Consider the following 18,721-nt stretch of genomic DNA (forward strand, 5'->3'; position numbering starts at 1 on the left):
ATAGACTTACAGGGAGGATTAAATGAGATAATAGGGGTGGAACCATTTCCTAAATGGTAAGACACTGGTACAAAGTCCATTCTTTCCTGCATCGACTTCAGGCACTAAGCCTCTCTGAGCCTCCGCGTCCCCTCCTGAGGCTGTGTCCAAGGGAGGGGTCAGCACTGACGTCATTCCAATCCTTCCTGCAGGTCCCACACCAGCCAGCAGCTTCCTGCCGCCTGCCCTTCCTGTGAAGTGGACGGGGTCCATCCTGCATCCCCACTGGCGTCTGATCTGCCTGCCCCTCCAGCACTGATAGATCTTCTTGGCAAAGCTGCCCCCAAAGATTCCTGCTAATGCTTGTCTGTTCCTGCCTCTTGCAAAGCATGGCGCCCACAGCACTCCAGGAAGCCTCTTAAGCCCTGAACGTTGGCAGCTGCTCCAGTGGACACTGTGCAGGTCCCCTCCGCCCCCTCTGGACTCCTGGAGCTGTGCCTTTCCTAGCGATGCCCTTGGGAGCCTCGGCCCCCACTGGATGAGACCCTTCCAGAGCAGGACTCGACCTTGCTGCCCACCAAGAATCCCACGGCACCTTCCACCACCTCTCATGTCTGGCTGTCCGGGCAGGTTCTAGAATGTCTGTGCCCCAGATCCAAGTAGAAGAAGTGGCCGGTGGGGAAGAAGGGCCGGCAGGAACAACCCCACCTCCAGATGACCACCTCCGGAGCCTGAAGGCCCTCACGGAGAAACTGAGGCTGGAGACCCGCAGGCCTTCCTACCTGGAGTGGCAGGCCAGGCTGGAGGAGCAGACGTGGCCCTTCCCAAGGCCGGCGGCTGAGCCTCGGGGCTCTGCAGAGGAGGAACCCTCGCTCCTGCGAACGAGGGCACTCAGGCCACATCCCCCACCTAACGGGAGGGCTAACCAGGACGACGGGACCCCGCCCACTGGCAAGCTGGAGGGCTTTGAGAGCATCGACGAAGCTATAGCCTGGCTCAGGAAGGAACTGGTAAGTAAGTGGCTGTCCCTTCAGGAAGCCCCAGAAAAGAAGCCTTTCTCTGTCTATTCCCCTGCTAATTTCACATCTTCCTATTCAGACAAGGGTGGGCCTCATTATTATGTAGGTCCATGTGGTCTGTGTGTCCATCAGCCCCCAACCACAGGTACTTATGGAGAGCCTGAGCCCATGTTCTGAAGGTGTCCCCAGCCTTCCTGATGCCACCCTGAAGCCACAGCATTCCACGCTGAGTAGTCCAAGAGCTGAGCGGTTCAGGAAGTGAGTGAGGTGCTTGTTGTCAATTGCTGATCCTCCTAGAGCCAGGTGAAGTCGGGTCTGGCAGAAGAGTCTCTTTTGCGCTCCTTCCTGGACTGTGACTGTGCCTCTTCCTGTCTGAAGCCCTGTCATCCTGCCATCCGCCCTTGTGATCCTTTATTCGGCAGCCACTCTCCCCACGGCGCTGTGCTGGGCAGTGGGGCTGTGTAGCTTGGGCTCAGCCCAGCAGTGCTCTATGCACATTGAGGGGTGAATAGGGAGATGCCTGGGGTACATGGCTGATCAGGCCTGGTGGGGGTGAAGGCTTTGGTCTGAGCCTCGGAGACTGGAAATTGCCAAGAAACCAAGGCTTCCCTGGTGGCTCAGAATGTAAAAATCCACCTGCATGCAATTCAGGAGACCCGGATTAGATCTTTGGGTCGGAAAGATCCCCTGGAGAAGGGAATGGCAACCCACTCCAGTATTCTTGCCTGGAGAATCCCATGGACAGGGGAGCCTGGTGGGCTACAGTCCAGGGGGTTGCAAAGAGTCTGACACGACTGAGTGGCTGATGCACTGGGTGAGAGGGCATCCAGCTGGAGTAAGTGTGAGCACTGGGTGTGTATTGGGAGCTGGGACCAGCAGCTCAACCCTTTTCCTGCCCATGGTCATGGCAGACTCCCATCAGTGGTGGCGCTCAGCATATGAGAAGGGTGTAGGCATGCAAAGCTGTGTCGTTTGGCTCTTCTTAACCACTGTACTATGCGGTGTCTTCCAAAGGCAGTTGATTTTGTTCTGTGACTCCTAAAAATGTCACTTCACAAGAGATGTCGGCAGGCAGTCAACAGAATGTGTAGGGTGGGGCAGAGGGAAAAACAAAATTGGTGAGAGTCCAGCCCTTACACTGTGGTCTCTTTGAATCCTAGAACAGACCTTTGCAATTGCTATTAGTGTCTCCATTATACAGATGAGTAAACTGAGGCTCATAGGAGTCAGACGACCTGCCCAGAATTATATGACTAGTAAGTGGTGAACTCAGCCTTTACCAGTGAGAGCAGAGCTTTGGGAGAGAGGCCGTGGGTGAGGAGGGTCCCCCCTCATAGGGCCCTGTCATCAGGCAGGCCTCTTCAGGTGGCAAGTAGAGAAACTCTCAATGCAGAGACTCTGCAACTCTAATGGAAGGATTCTGATCTTGTTAAAATGAAGATTCTGATCCTACAGGAATGGAATCCTTGATTCTGAATTTCCAACAAGCTCCAAGGTCGTGCTGTACTGCTGGTCCACGGACCACAATTTGAGAATCTAGGACTGAAAAGCAGGCAAGACTGGGGTCAGAGAACCAAGACAGGACCTCAGAGGGGAGTCCCAGGACCCCCAGGCTTGTGCCCTAAGCCCTGTCCCTGCTGCATCTACCCTATAGGCTTGGGTTTCCCGAGTTAAAGTCACAGCATCCCACGCTGAGTGGTCTATGAACTGAGTTTGTTCAGAAGACTGTAAGTCTGGCCAGAGCAGCCCTAATGCAGATGGGGGAGAAGGCCAACTGAAACATGCAACTCTGCCTGCTTCTAAGATTAAACACTAACAGAGGCAACCTATAAAATCCTTTGACTGACTTGAAAACAGAGTTGAACATTTGGTCAACATGCCCGTTCTCTGGTTTTAAGTCTCAAACATCGACTTCATGTCATTGTTTTCCTAATTTGTCATCTGTTAACTTGTTGAAGGTGTCATTAAAAATTAACCCATTAAAAAAATAGTCATTTCAAAATTGGTTTCAATAACCTTTGTTTTATTTTAAGCCCAGAGTCAAGTTTTCTCTATACCTGGGTGGACTTTCTCTGGCAATTTGTCAGGCTCACTTGCAAATAGGTCTTTTCTCTTGATGTGGCCAAGGAAACCAATTAAAAACGTGCAATTCAGTCAGCCGTGTGGCTGTTTGCCCTATGCAATGCCAAACTCAGTTGCTTGGGAGTTTGGGCTCGGTTGTGGGTTTGTGCCCTGAATAGGTCTCTATCTTATCCTGGGACAGTTGATGCAGTGAGTGAGGTGTGTGCGTGCTCAGGCGTGTCCGACTCTTCGGGACCCTGTGGACTATAGCCTGCCAAGTTCCTCTGTCCACGGGATTTTCCAGGCAATAATACTGGAGTGGGTTGCCATTTCGTCCTCCAGGGGGATCTTCCTGACCCAGGGAATGAGTGAGGTGCTTGTTGTCAATTGCTGACCCTCCTGGAGGCAGGTGAAGTTGGGTCTGTAAGGATGGGTGGTCCACGCCTGCCTCCTAGGAGGCCAGTTCAAAGGTAGAGTGACTGCTTGAATGTTGGTTTATTTCCAAGGCCAGAGAGGATCCTAGCAGCGCCGTCAGGGTCTGCCCTCCCTCTCAGCTTTGACTGCAGGGCAAGTTCAGGCACTTCTGACACCCCCAGGGACTTGCAAGTAGTGAGTTTTCCTTCAGAGTCACTCACTGTGGGTAGAAGGAAGGTGGGAATACTTAAAAACCCTGCTGGCACTATTTCTCCAGCCAGCAAGACCTGACCTTTGGTTCCCCAAGTGTCCAGGAGAGGTGTTGCCACCCAGCCATGGCAGGTAGGGCTGTCAGCTCTGCACTTGGCAGCTTCGGCCCTCTGACTCCCCAGGTTCGCTTTCTGGGAAGACAGACTCGGAGCCAGGTGAAATGACCCTCTGTGACTCGGCTTGATCCGGGTTGCTCCCGCTGCCAGAGGTCACAGCCTCCAGCTTTCCACCTCCAGAGTAGCCTCACTAGGTGGCGAAGGAGCCTGGACTTGGTGGTGGGGTAGGGGTCAGCTAGAAAGGGCATAGCCCTGAAGCTGTGGGACTCAGCCCTCTAGCTAAGCCTGGAATTCAGAATGTCACAAACCTCTGACCCCAGAGTTCACAGCCCAAGAGAAAAAGAGATGCTCCCTTCTGCCTTCAATCCTAAAACATTCCCCTTGCCAGCTTGAAGGATAAAGGAAAGGGAGAAATCGTCTCCTTGGCCTGTGCAGAGCCAAAACTAAAACCAAAATAAATAAATAAAAACCCCAGCTTCCTAAGTGCTTGTCTTTGTGGCAAGAACCCCTGAGCATCAACAGATATTTTTCTCTTAGCCTCACGCAGGTGTTTGATCCCCACAGACAAAGCCTCCCGCCAAAAAGGTGTTTATGGTTGTTAGAAAAAGGAAAAGAAACCTGCCAGGTTTTAATAACTGTAAGGCCTGCTGTGCCAGGAGTCCTGTAGCTGCGGACCCAGCTGGCCCCTCATGGCCACAGCTCGGGTCCAGCCTCTCCAGGTTAACCTTCTCTTGCCTGTGCTGCCTGCTTGACAAGCATGTGACTAGGGTGTCCACACACTGCCCTCTGAGGCCAGTGTTATCCACTGCCACTGAATGATAATGGCTGAATGACAGTTCAGGCTCACTGAGCATCTTCTGATGGGGATGGAGGTGAGAGGCATGAAGGTGATACCCACATTAACCCTGCCCACCTAGGAAGCATCTCATGGTCCCCAAAGCACTTTTACATGCAGTATCTAAGTGAGAAGAATTGGAGGTATTTGCTCTTCCCATTTTATGAGAAGACTGAGGCTCAGAACGATGATGAGCCTGAGGGTCAGAGAGTTTAAGTAACTTCTCCAAGGTCTTACACAAGGGTGTGACTAAGCCAAGACCCGCATCTCCAGGCTTTGGACCCAGATCTCTTTCTGTGTACTGGGTACCGGTGTTCACATCAGATGTTCAAGTCTGGGGCCAGGAGTTGTCGAAAAGCCTGCATTTAAAATTCTTCTGATCTCAGAACGGGACCCCTGTTATTAGCAATGTCTTGTAACAACCCTAAAGCAGGGATGGAGGGAGCCATGCCCGGAGCGTGGTGAGAATAATTAGTTGCTCAGAGCCATCCAGGCTGGGTGCTGGCTGAGATAAGATTAGATGCACGAGGGTTTCTAGCTCTAGTGTACCTTTACTCAAGGTTCCTCCATGCAGCTGGGCTTTCTGCCTGTTGTTCCTGCAGGAGGAAGACTGTCCTGTTAATCTGGCCAGACACTGCCATTTAGTTGTTACTAAAGAATTGATCAATAACCTCAGATATGCAGATGACACCACCCTTATGGCAGAAAGTGAAGAGGAACTAAAGAGCCTCTTGATGAAAGTGAAAGTGGAGAGTGAAAAAGTTGGCTTAAAACTCAACATTCAGAAAACTAAGATCATGGCATCTGGTCCTATCACTTCATGGGAAATAGATGGGGAAACAGTGGAAACAATATCAGACTTTATTTTTTTGGGCTCCAAAATCACTGCAGATGGTGATTGCAGCCATGAAATTAACTTTCCTTGGAAGGAAAGTTATGACCAACCTAGATAGCATATTCAAAAGCAGAGACATTACTTTGCCAACAAAGGTTCATCTAGTCAAGGCTATGATTTTTCCAGTGGTCATGTATGGATGTGAGAGTTGGACTGTGAAGAAAGCTGAGTGCCGAAGAATTGATGCTTTTGACCTGTGGTGTTGGAGAAGACTCTTGAGAGTCCCTTGGACTGAAAGGAGATCCAACCAGTCCATCCTAAAGGAGACCAGTCCTGGGTGTTCCTTGGAAGGACTGATGCTGAGGCTGAAACTCCAGTACTTTTGGCCATGCGAAGAGTTGACTCATTGGAAAAGGCCCTGATGCTGGGAGGGATTGGGGTCAGGAGGAGAAGGGGACGACAGAGGATGAGATGGCTGGATGGCATCACCGACTCGATGCACATCAGTTTAAGTGAACTCTGGGAGTTGGTGATGGACAGGGAGGCCTGGCGTGCTGCGATTCATGGGGTCGCAGAGTCGGACATGACTGAATGACTGAACTGAACTGAAAGAATTGATAAAGGTGTTTCCCTGGTGGTTCAGCAGTAAAGAATCCGCCTGCAATGCAGGAGACAAGGGTTCGATCCCTGGGTTGGGAAGATCCCCTGGAGGAGGGCATGACTACCTACTCCATATTCTTGCCTGGAGAATTCCATGGACAGAGGACACTGGTGGCTACAGTCCAGGGGATCACAAAGTGTGGGACATGACTGAGTGATTGAGCATGGGGAGGTAGCCAGTGCCGTGTGTAGGTGCTGTGGCAGGAGGAGTCCAATGTGGGAGTCTCTCTCACCCTTCACAGTTGGGGGACAAGGGCTCAAGGGCTGAGCTGGGCCTGAGGATGTTGGCATGGGAAGGGTTGGTTCTGAAAGAGGGGACACAGACCCAGCATGACTGCTTCAAAGGGCCAGGGGCTGAGAATGGGGGCCCGAGCAAGGAGAGAGCAAGGGAGCCAAGAGGGCTGGTTGTACCTTTGAAGGGTTTGCAGAAGGGGAGAAACCTGATCGCTGGCCTCTTGACTGAAGGGCTGAGTGCAGACAGCGGGAGGGAGGCAGAGAGGTGGCTGGTGCAGGTGAGAGGTGAGTGTGGATGTGCTCACCTGCCCCTGGCAGCAGTGCCCCTCTCTCCCCGCTTACCTTCAGGCACAGAATTCCTTTTCTGGGCGTACGGTTTCCAGGGTTCCCTCCTGCGCAGGATGCACTCTTATGAGGTAGGGGAAGGGGACGAGCACCCCCTTTCCACAGAGGGGGTCACATCACCTGCCAGAGCCCCTCATCTCCTTACGGGCTGGACACGAACTGTCTGTGTCCATTCCAGCCACTGCAGGTGGAATTGATAGGCCACAGATATTCAGTTATCACAGTTCCAGAGGCTATAAGTCTGGGATCAGAGTCCCAGCATGATCAGGAGAGGGTCCTTTTCTGATTTAAAGACTTCTCCAACTAGGTGATTGATAAGCTACAGATATTCAATTATCATAGTCCCAGAGGCTAGAAGTCTGGGATTAGGGTCCCAGCATGATCAGTAGAGGGTCCTTTTCTGAGTTAAAGACTTCTCCAACTAGGTGGTTGATAAGCCACAGATACTCAATTATCACAGTTCCAGAGGCTAGAAGTCTGGGATCAGGGTCCCAGCATGGTCAGGAGAGGGTCCTTTTCTGAGTTAAAGACTTCTCACTATGTCCTCACGCGATGGAAGGGGCAAGGGGACTCTCTAGGGTCTCTTTGATAAGAACAGTAAATCTTTGTTCTTTGATAAGAACATCCCCATGATGGGCCTTCCCTGATGGCTCAGTGGCAAAGAATCCACCTGCCAATGAAAGACGTGAGTTTGATCCTTGGGTCGGGAAGATCCCCTGGAGAAGGAAATGGCAACCCACTCCAGTTTTCTTGCCTGGAAGATCTCATGGACAGAGGAGCTTGGTAGGCTACAGTCCACGGGGTCATGAAGAGTAAGACACGACTGAGTGACTAAACAACAAAAGCCTTCATGAGGGGCCCTTACCCCTCGTGACCTCATCACCTCCCAAAGGCCCACCTCCTAATACCAGCACATAGGGCATTAGGGTTTCAACATATGAATCTGGGGGAGGGGTGGACACAAAGATTCAGATCAAAGCAGACTAGAACCCAGAGGCTCTGGGTACAGACCGGAGGCCTGCAGAATGTATCACCACATTCTTCTCAAAGGTCAGCCTCACCTGTATAGGTGGTAATTTGGCCTGGGACCTTCCAAGTTTGAAAATCAAAGACCTTATCATAGAGTATGTAGAGTATGACTCACCACTGGTGATGGAGAGTCCCTGGTGGGGCCTGCAGCAGCTCCTGCTCTCTGTCCCAGCCCCGGGGCTCTGCTCCGACTTCCCCTCCCAGCAGACAATGGCTCCAGGGGAATCAGGAGAGCACCTCGGAGGAACCCCTCCAGACAGAGGATGGGAGCCATGGTACCTGCCCCCACCCACACCCCCGGCCAGCGACATCAGGAGACCCGGCATCCAGCCTGTACCTGCCCCAGCCCCAAGGCGGGGGCTGCAGAGTAAGTGGAGGCTGAGAAACACGTTCCACCCTCTCCCCGAGTTGATAGCATCTCCTGGAAATCAATTCACAAACACAGTTTGGTTTCTAGGGGTGTCTGAAAAGTTTTTAAAAATTTTTCCCAGCATCTGAGATTGCCGACCAGCAGCACACTTCAGTGACAAGCCTTGCTTTCTTTCCTCACAGCATGATTCTGGCTCTTTCTGAGAGGCCAAGATCAAATAATGAGTCATGTTTTATCCAGGCTTCTAAGTGTGTGTCTGAACAATACTGATTAAAACAGTACCGGACCTTTAGTTAAATCATGAGACAGGTTACAAACACTGTTCCCAAGTTTCCAGCATTAAGTCCCATAGAGAAGGGAGCATGTTTCTGAGAGAATGGCTTGGACTTTATACCCAGTCTCTCTTCAGCATCAATCAAAGATTAACTGTAGCTGTTAGGCTGGGCTTCCCAGGTGGCTCAGTGGTATAGAATCCGCCTGCCACTGCAGAAGATGCAGGAGACTTGGGTTCGATCCCTGGGTCGGGAAGATCCCCTGGAGGAGGAAATAGCAACCCACTCCAGTATTCTTGCCTGAAGAATCCCATGGACAGAGGAGACTGGTGAGCAATAGTCCATGGGGTAACAAAGAGTCTGACATGACTGAGCTGAGCTGAGGCTAGAATAGCTTAGACACCAGCCTTAGAAACAAGGATTGAACAAAATGTCCTTGATCACCTTGGGATTTTTTTTTTTTTTTCCTGTCTACCTGAATAATGCCCCTTCCAAGAACTGTAGGAAGCAAGTAGATCAAAAGTAATATGCCACATGAGCTGAGCAATGCCGGTCAAATAAAGGCAAGAATTCCACCATCTAGGTCCTTCTAGGTACGGAATACGGAGATTGGGCAAGGCCTTCCGGTTTTGAGCCTTTATTAAAAAGACAGAGACGTTGGCCCTAAAACCTGGTCCCAGTGACTCCACCATCCATGTGGGTTTAATGCTCGCCCTGGCAAAGGCTCAGCTGTGGGACATGTGATTGGTAGTCCCCCCTCCCAGGGTGGCCTGTGGCCTCTGCGGGATAAAGATACTTACAGGATTCTCAGAGGCGCGGCCTGTAACTCCAGCAATCCTATAATTAGGGCATAGTGAAAGGGTGTGTTCCCACGGGGTGAGAAAGCACACGCACTGAAGTTGGGGGGTGGGGGGAGCTGGGTGGCCGCTGACCCAGGCCCTGTCGCAATGGTTGTGCTGCTCTGAGTGCTTGGCTGCAGGCAACACACGTGTGATTCTCTGAGTCAGATAAGAATGGCTCTTAGGAGAGCCTGTTTCTTTCTCTCTTTCTTTCTTTTGAGGGCAGGAAAAACTTATTGTACCAGTCATGGAGCTTGGTCTCAGGCGACAGAAGCTACCACTGACTATCTTAAGTCAAACTGATTGAAAGGGGATTTTAAAAATTAATTTCTATTGGAGTAGAGTTGCTTTACAATGTTGTGTTAGTTTTGGGTATACAGCAAAGTGAACCAGCTATATATTTACATATATCCACTCTTTTGAAAATTCTTTTCCTGTATAGGTCATTACAGAGTGTTGAGTAGAGTTCCCTGTGAAATACCGTAGGTCCTTATTATCTGTTTTATACATACTATCAATAGTGTATAGATGTCGATCCCAATCTCCCAGTTCATCCTGGCCTCCCTTCCTCCTTGGTATCCGTATGTCTTGTGGAATTTAGAAAAATGGTATAGATGATCTTATTTGGAGAGGTTGGTTATTTCTTAAGGTGAAAGGTGAAACTCCAAGGGAGGGAAGATGTAACTAAAGGTGGTAATTAAACTGCTTTGCAAGAGGAAGGGCTTCTCCATGGCTCAAGTGTAAAGAATCCACTTGCCAACGCAGGACACTCAAGTTTGACTCCTGGGTCGGGAAGATCCCCTGAAGAAGGAAATGGCAATCCACTCCAGTATTCTTGCCTGGACAATCCAAGGGACAGAGGAGCCTGGCGAGCTACAGTCCATGGGGGTCACAAAAGAGTCAGATACAACTTAGCAATTTAACAACAACATCTGCAAGAGGAGGATGGAGATTTCTCCAGTTTTCTTTGATGAGATGAGGGGGTGTGATGAGTGGTAAGGCTCCAGCGTGGGGGGGATAGAAAGGGAGAATCAAGGAGGGTGGCGGCCAAGGAAACTCAGGAAACAAGAATCTGCGTGTGTAAGTGGTTTGCTGTGAGGTCTCTTTGTACGAGTCTCATGGGTCATTAGTGATTTCCTGGAGAGTTAAAAGAGGAACTGGCTACTCCTGCCTCTGGACTGGCAGGAATAAAAACAAGAGCTGCAGTAAAATGGTGTGGAGAACAGTATGGCGGTTCCTCAAAAACTTAAACCTAGGATGACTACATGATCCAGCAATTCCACTTCTTAGTTTACACCCAAAAGAAGCAAAAGCAGGGACTCAGAGCCTGCTGCACCTGTGTTCATAGCAGCGTCATTCACAAGAGCCAAGAACTGGAAGCAGCCCAGACACCCATTCATCCGTGGATGAACGAATAAGGCACGTGTGAGCTATACACTCAGTGGAATATACATCAGCTTTAGAAAGGAAATCTGACTCATGCTACAGCGTGGATGAATCTCGAATGAATGAAATATGACGGTCACAAAACAGTAAATAATGTACTGATTCCACTTACTCGAGGTAACCAGAGAGTCAGATTCACAGAATGGTAGTTGCCAGGGGCTAAGGGAGGGGAAATGGGGAGTTATTAATTAATAGAGATGGAGCTCCAAGTTTGCAAGATGGAAAGAATTCTGAAATAGTTGGTGGTGATGGTCGCACAGCAATGTAAAAGTTTTTAATGCCACTGAACTGCACACTTCACAATGGTTTAGACGGTAAGGTTTTATGCTCTGTGTATTTTAACACAATTGAAAAAATCCTAGAGAGAGGGAAACAGCCTCTTAGCTCTGCACATTTTACTCAGGTTTCTTCAGGAGCTCATAAAACTTGTTTCTATATGGATTTGGTTTGATTGCAGTAAAGTTACCTCTTCACTGAGGACTCAGTTTAGGGTTTTAGGTGTGGAGTCCCCTTGGAAAACTCCTGTGTGGTCGGCAGAGGCGGTGGGAATGGGGCCAGCACCGCTGCTTTCCTTGAAGCCCTGGAACAAACACTATTTCTTTGAGCATCAGGTGAGATAGTGGATTTCTATTCAGGAGTCGCAACAAAATATGTCTTGCAGGCAAGTCCTAGGATGGGCTGTTCACATGACGATGTGCCCTCAGGACCAAGGCAGTGGAGGAAACAGAATTCCCAGCCCCTTCCAGTGCTGGGGCTCCAACAAAGGTAGCGACCAGGTCACCATCCCCATCGGAAGCAGTTTCCTTCCTTCTAGGCAGAGGTGGACACCTCCAAGCTCAGTGGGTGGCAGGTGGCTCCACCAAGGTGACCTTGTCCAAGGAAATTGGACAGGTGCCTTACTATCACCCCTCTTTCAGCTGATTTTTCAACCCTAAATTGTTCTCAAACTCTTGACCAGATCTATTTGCCATAGAAAAATAGCCCCTTTCTCCCATCAGGCATCCCTGCCCACCACATCTCACAGAGACTTGCAAACACCTGGTCGAAACTGAAATTCTCCAACTTTAGAGGATATTTTCAGATTGAGGATCCAATGAGGCCAGTTTCTGGGTTCACATCTGAGCCATAGGCTTCCTAGCTTTCAAAGAGATCGATCTTCAAATTACAGGAAACCCAAAAAAGAAGTGGTTCAAGCCAAACTCCCAGAAAGTGAAAAAGTAAAAGTGAAGTCGCTCAGTCGTGTCCAACTCTTTGCGACCCCATGGACTTTGTCCATAGGATTTTCCAGGCAATAGTACTGGAGTGGATTACCATTTCCTTCTCCAGGGGATCTTTCCTACCCAGGGGAAGACCATGTTAAATAAAGCAGTGACGTGAGCTGGCACTATCTTTCAGAAAAACTGGACCCCCATCTCCTTCAGAAGGGCTTAGGCAGCTCCTAGCCCAGCTTCCAAATAAGTGAATGAATAACCAGTCACCCTCTGGCGAGCCTGCCATCATTAATTTGGCTCTACTAGAGTAGTCTGATTGGCAATGTGTCTGGGTTGTGATGCCCAAGGATTGAGAAGTAAACGGATGAACTGGATGCTATGAACTTGCTGTTAAATACTTTGGTGGTGATGGTCATTAAATACTTTGCTGATCCCCAAGCAAGACTTCCTATCTTGATTTTCCTCATCTATAAAATCTGGATAAAAGAGATCTGTAGAAGTACATCAAACAATGAAAGAGAGAAAATAGAGCAATGAAATGCTTATTGGTGGAGTCACTAATTTTTCGGCAATGCACTTGATTCTAAGCCTGAAGAGGGAAAAGTGAGAATGTTAGCGTTTATTTGCATAACCAGCAGGAAAGTCCCTCTGGAATCTCACAGTTAGTCTTTCTAAATCAGTTTGGCTCCAAGCACTGGCTGAACAACACAGCTGAGTGTGAAGAAACAGAAGTACATAAACATTAACCACTTGCGAGCAGAGCAGAGCAAACAGTGAGAAGGAATCAGATCTTGTGCCAAGTAAGAGCAGCTGGTGACCTCAGTGACCAAGTGTCATTAATGGAAAACACTCCACTAGAAGCCTGAAGAGACCCCGGGAGCGAAGCTGCAACACTGAATACCTCATTAAAACTCCTCTGGATTCAACCAAACTGCCACACCGATACCTTGGGGCTGGCTGTATGGTTCCAACAAAGTTAACCTATAAGTGAATTTTGGAAACTGTAAATGTGTGGCCAGGTGAGGAGTTATCCCATTTCTTCCTCAGTAGAAAAAAAAAAAAAAAAAACCCCACTAAATATATCATGAACCTTCTCCTAGGTCATGGGCACAAAACGGGTCCCATGCCCCACACTCCAGCTCTACCTGAAGAGGTGAACTTAGAGGTCAGAGGTTTGGGCTCTGGAGTCTGACTTCTGAGCGCCTCATTCCAGCTCGGTCAGTTGTGAGCTTTGTGACTTGTCATGAGGACTGACTTTGCTGAGCCTCTGCCTCTTCATCTAGAAATTGTGAGTGCATGCATGCATGTTAAGTCACTTCAGGCATGTCCAACTCTTTGCAACCCTGTGGACTATAGCCCGCTAGGCTGTTCTGTCCATGGGATTCTCCAACAAGAATACTGGAGTGGGTCGCCACGCCCTCCTCCAGGGGATCTTCTCCACGCAGGGATCAAACCCGAGTCTTTTATTTCTCCTACACTGGCAGGCAGGTTCTCTACCACTAGCACCGTCTGAGAAGCCCAGAAATTGTGAGTAGGTTGGTGGTATTACTTCCAGAGTTGTAGTGAAGATTAAGTGTTGCGTATCAACATACCCAGTTCATGTCTGCCCCCCACCACCCCGCCCCCGTTCCCAATTCATATGTTGAAGCCCTAGGCCCCAGTGTGACAGTGTTGGAAGGCAGGGCCTTTGGAGATGATTAGATGTTGTGATCATGGGAATAGAGCTTTTTGGTGGGATTATTGTCCTTACAGAGGAACAGAGACCAGAGCACTCTCTCTGCATCATGTGAGGACACAGTGAGAAGGTGGAAGAACCTGTCAGCCAGGAAGTGTCCTCACTGGGAACTGACTCAGCACACCAAGTCCTTGAACTTGGACTTCCCAGCCTGCAGAACCGTGAGAAATAAACGTCTGTTGTTTAAGCCCCTCAGTTTATGGTATTTTGTGTGGCGGCCTGGGCTGACTAATACCTACTCAGAAAGCTTAGAACAGTGCCTGGCTCACAGGAAAACATCCAATAAATATTAGCATGTATTTATGCTTGGCTCTTTTGAAATAAGAAGTATTGCAAACACTCTTAAATGTTTAAAGAATAAGGTGACAGCATACCCACCACCCAGCATACAATATGAAACAGCATCAATAGAGTTGAAGCCCCAAATACCTCCCCCAATCGCAGTCTCTCCGTCCTGCCTAGAGGTAACCATGCTCCTGAACTTGGTATTTATCATTCCCACGCATTTCTTTATACCCTTACTCCATTTGTAAACAATGAGACTGAGCTGGAAATGCTTCCAAGCCAGGACTGACACACACGCCTTCCAGAAGAATTTGGACACAGTGTCTAGCTTAGCGCAAAGGGCTGTGCGGCAAGCGTGTCCTGATTTGTCACCTCACTCTATGATTTTTCACCTCCCTGACCTGAGAACAGGCTACTCTCTCTGTGCTATGCTTAGTCGCTTAGTCGTGTCCGACTCTTTGCGACCCCATGGGCTGTAGCCTGCCAGGCTCCTCTGTCCATGGGGATTCTCCAGGCAAGAATACTGGAGTGGGTTGCCATTTCCTCCTCCAGGGGATCTTCCCAACGCAGGGATCGAACCAAGGTCTCCCGCATTGCGGGCAGATTGTTTACCGTCTGAGCCACCAGGGAAGGGTCCCCAAATGATGATGCAAGCCGTTCGTTAGGTCTGTTAACCGGGGTCTGTGCCGGTAAGGCACTGTGCAGCACCCCAGCTCCCCCTCCAGCTTGGCGCTGATGCCTTCCCTCCCGGCTCTTCTTGGCAGATGGAGATGCGGCTTCAGGACCAGCAGCTGGCGCGGCAGCTCATGCGCCTGCGCAGTGACATCCACAAGCTGAAGATCGAACAGACCTGCGACCTCCACCGGCGGATGCTCAACGACGCCACCTACGAGCTCGAGGAGCGGGACGAGCTGTCCGACCTCTTCTGCGACGCTCCCCTCGCCTCCTCTTTCAGTCTTTCTGCACCACTCAAGCTCATCGGGGTCACCAAGATGAACATCAACTCCCGCAGGTTTTCTCTGTGCTGAGAAGCCCTAGACGGGGCGGTGGAGCCAGAACGAGGGTTTGGGAGGTGGACCGGGGATGTAGGAAGGGAGCTAAGGCCCAGCTACCCCAGTGGGTCTCTCCGGAGGCAGGGTGTCCCTGGGACAAGAGCTCTCGGAGCCCAGCTGTGGAGCCCAGTGTCCCCATGCCTGACCCTGGTTTAATACCCAGAGTCCTGCAGAAGGGCTGCTCCATCCGATGTTCAGTGAGACCTCGGTACCCCACGCACACGCCTCATCCCCCCACTCAGTAACCCAGATTCCTGTTTCCCAGAATCACTGGTGCTATGACCTGGAAACCCAAAGTGGGTGGGGGGCAAAGCTGTGATTCTTGTAGAAGGCTTCCCCAAGGACACCGAACCCCAGAAGGGAGGTTGATTAGATACGTCAGTGGCGCCCATGACACTGTCACTGTGCTCTGAGGCTCGCTTCACCCTAAGTGGCTGACTCAGCAACCTCAACAGGGACCCACCAGCAAAGGAAAATCAAGAGGAATAACAGGTGGCACTTAGGGAATCAGGCCCCACCTGCCACCTGTGCCTTGGGCAAGGTCTTGGACCTTGGCCCCACAGGTGCCAGGTAAATTGTTTCCAGTATGTGGGGTCCCGCCCGTGTAGCCACATACACCCGTCCCAACCTCCAAAGAACCCCTTTGCTGTCACCCCACAACCTGGGATTGGGAGGGCCTAGGGGTGGGCTTCCCTGGGGGGCCAGCAGAGGCCTCCTGGTGGATTCTGACGTTGTTACCTCTGTCACCTTCGTGCCCTCCGCAGAAGCTCTCCCTGAGCCTCCTCTGAGATTCTGTGCCTGGTTTAAACACCTAACTTTAACTGAATCAGACTGTGACTAACCTATGGCCAGCTTGTTTATAACTGTTTGATTTTTGCCCAAATGGTGAACCAGTGGGTAAGTCAAGTTTGACAGAGGTTTAGGGTTTGGTTTTAAAAGGTTCTCCCTAAGGACAGGTGGGAGAGTCAGCAAGGTGAGGACTGAGCCCTCCACAGTTTAGGAAGTTAACCTAGTGCAATGCCCTGTGCCTGGGGTTTTGGGTGTTTGACCCAAAGTCTTTGATCCTTCTAGCCAAGCCCTCTGGCTCATAGAGGAATAAAAGAGGCTAGTGGAGGGGAGGCCCCCTACCCCCGAGGTTCCTCAGCTCTTTAGCGGCTGTAGAATATGGATGTGTTAATTAAAATCATTATTGATAATGCCTACATGGATCATGTATCAATGAACTTGAATTCCAAAGATGGTACTAAGGCTTTGCCAAACCATGAACTGCCAAGCTCTCTACTCTCTGGCTCACTCAACCCTGTCACCTCCCAATTTGAAATTCTGCTTGCGGTCAGCATTCCGTCATCGACATGAGGTGCCCTATTGCTCTGCCTTTCCTGCTTCGTCCTCCTGTAGGGTTTCATCAGGGCCCATGCATACTTGCACGCACACACACACCATGACCCATGCTGGGGAAAGGTTGGTTTCCTCTTGTGGGCTGGGAGTAGGAGTTTGTAAATGATTGGTCCCTGGTTAGACAGAGGATAATTTGGTGTTTCCTTGTGATTTCTAAGAGCCAGAGGGTTTATGCTTCCTTCAAAGATGCTACAACCACATAGCCAAGATCTGTTTCAAGCTGACTCTGAGCAGTGGCAGAAGTCTGAGGCCCTGAGGTCCATGGAGAAGGCCTTGGTGGAAGGGCAGGCAGCCCCACTCCTGTCCTCAACCCAGAGATGCCTTCCCTCGGGGGTTCTGTACAGATGCTGCCAAGCCCTGCAGAGGCACACCAGCCAGCCTTCCTCCAGAAGAGCCCTTGAGGTCGTGGGGTATCAGGCTGGCCTGCACACACTCACACCCACTCTACAGAGATGTGACCATATACACACCCAACCCACACGGGCAAGCCCATTCCGTATTCTGGAAGAAAAGTGCCCAACTGGTTATTTTTCTTTCTAGAAACCAGTCATTACAGTAACTGCAAAAGCTGGAATCAACCAAAGCTGAGTGATCTAGCTGAATGGCATCAAGTCAGTGCATGAGTCAACTGGGCAGTTCAGTTGCTCAGTTAACCTAATGATTCCTTTCTCTGAGATCAAGGCACATGCTTTTTGGAATAGGTTAGTTGTCTGAGCTATTGTGTTTAGTTCATCCCCATACTGTGCTTAGTTCATCCGCAAAGAATCTTACTTTGGGATAAGGGAGGAGGGGATCAGGAAGAGAAGCCCAGGGAAAAGACAGGTGTGTTTTCTTACTCATTGTGCAGCATCTGTTAGCAGCCCTATTTCCAAGGTGAATGCAAACAACTAACCAGGTCAGTTCGGCTCTGTGAAGTCCCTGTCTCGTGTGGTCAAGAGATGTCTGAGTCAGTCCCAGCCTAACCTTCATCACCTCAGAGCAGCCTTCCAGCTCTACCATGTGTATACAGTCCTGTTGCAGTTTTACTCATTATCTGCCCATCTTTCTGACACCCCCAAGAACCCCTGGGTGTAAAACTCAAAGTCTGCATTGACACTGCCAAGCGGGGCAATGTCTGACACCTTCGTGGACTCGGCAGTGATCCCAGAGGCCTGGGGAGCCCGGACAGGCTTGAGATGACCTGACCCTGCCCCGGACCTCCTCCCTGTAGCAATACCAAGTGCTATTATGTAATTGATGGACAATTTATAATTTTATTTTTTATGATTGTTTCTATATTGCTGTTAGCAAAAGTGAAATTAAAATATTTCAAAAGGACATCTTTATAAAGAGGAGAAATGTGCTTCCTTTTACCTTATTCCTGTTATAGCACACACAGGGCCAAGCATTGAATTGAAAGAAAGAAGGAGGGAGATCAAGAGGGAGTGGGGAAGAGGGTGGGGAGGGAAGAGGAGCTACAGGATTCTCTGTCCTTCCTGGTGCCTTCCCTCACGGGGGGCTATTTGGTGGTGATGCCATCAAGAGCTTCCCAGCTCAGGATGCAAAATTAGGATACCCAGCCATTATTCCTGACTGTGACCAAAGCCAGAGCCAAAGCAAACCCACTGTCTCCCACCCTGTGTGCTAAGTCGCTTCAGTCCTGTCTGACTCTTTGCGACCCCATGGACTGTAGCCCTCTAGGCTCCTTTGAGATTCTCCAGGTAAGAATACTGGAGAGGAGGGCCATTTCCTCCTCCAGGGGATCTTCCCGACCCAGGGCTTGAACCCAAGTCTCTTGCATCTCTGGCATTGGCAGGCAGGTTCTTTACCACTAGCGCCACCTGGGAAGCCCCTCTCCTGCATTAAACACTTCAAACGTGACTGGATTCAGAATACTTGGGTCAAACTCAGAGCACAGCTGGATAGCGGACCCACAGGGCGTATATTTCAAATCACAATTCCATCATCCAAGTACATTGCCTCGTAATGTACTGTCCCCTGTGGAGAATTTGTGTCAAACTCATTCAACATCTCAAGCAGCGGTCCTCAAAACAAAGCCCGCAAAAGCACCACCTGGGGCAGCCGATGCAAATGCGTATTCCCAGGAAATTCCTGGGCTCTGCTCAAGGGTCTTGGTGTGCAGCTCTGGCTTAGGGCCTAGGAATCTGTTCTAACAAACACCCCCGTGAGACCAGCGTAGGTGGTCCACAGACATTTAGAGAAACCTTCAGAGGAACAAAGCGGGCAGGGAAGGCATGCTTGCCTTACTTTGGGACCTACTGCAGGACACCCTTTAGATACTTCGGAGGTAAAACCAGCAGGGCCCACTGGTAGCTGGAGACTAAGGATGGCTCTCTGGTCAGCAGCTGGATGGGGGTCGCTGTTTACTGAGATGAG

The 18,721-nt window shown here is 50.1% G+C and overlaps 1 protein-coding gene across 4 annotated transcripts in view; it reads left to right on the forward strand.

Moving 5' to 3' along the window:
- Positions 1–17,662, forward strand: part of FAM167A (family with sequence similarity 167 member A) — a 31,759-nt gene extending 14,097 nt beyond the window's left edge. For 2 of the 4 annotated variants that reach the window (XM_061425012.1, XM_061425011.1), the window contains 2 exons: positions 192–989; positions 13,628–14,608. In XM_061425012.1, the coding sequence (XP_061280996.1) occupies positions 618–989; positions 13,628–13,903 (648 nt within the window). In that variant the 5' untranslated portion in view covers positions 192–617 and the 3' untranslated portion in view covers positions 13,904–14,608. Of the gene's footprint in view, positions 1–191; positions 990–13,627; positions 14,609–14,659 lie in introns of those variants that run through there. The other 2 variants (XM_061425014.1, XM_061425015.1) reach the window with 2 other exon arrangements.
- Positions 17,663–18,721: the final 1,059 nt, after the last annotated feature.

This window comes from Bos javanicus, chromosome 8, assembly GCF_032452875.1.
Source record: "Bos javanicus breed banteng chromosome 8, ARS-OSU_banteng_1.0, whole genome shotgun sequence".
Lineage (NCBI taxonomy): Eukaryota > Metazoa > Chordata > Mammalia > Artiodactyla > Bovidae > Bos > Bos javanicus.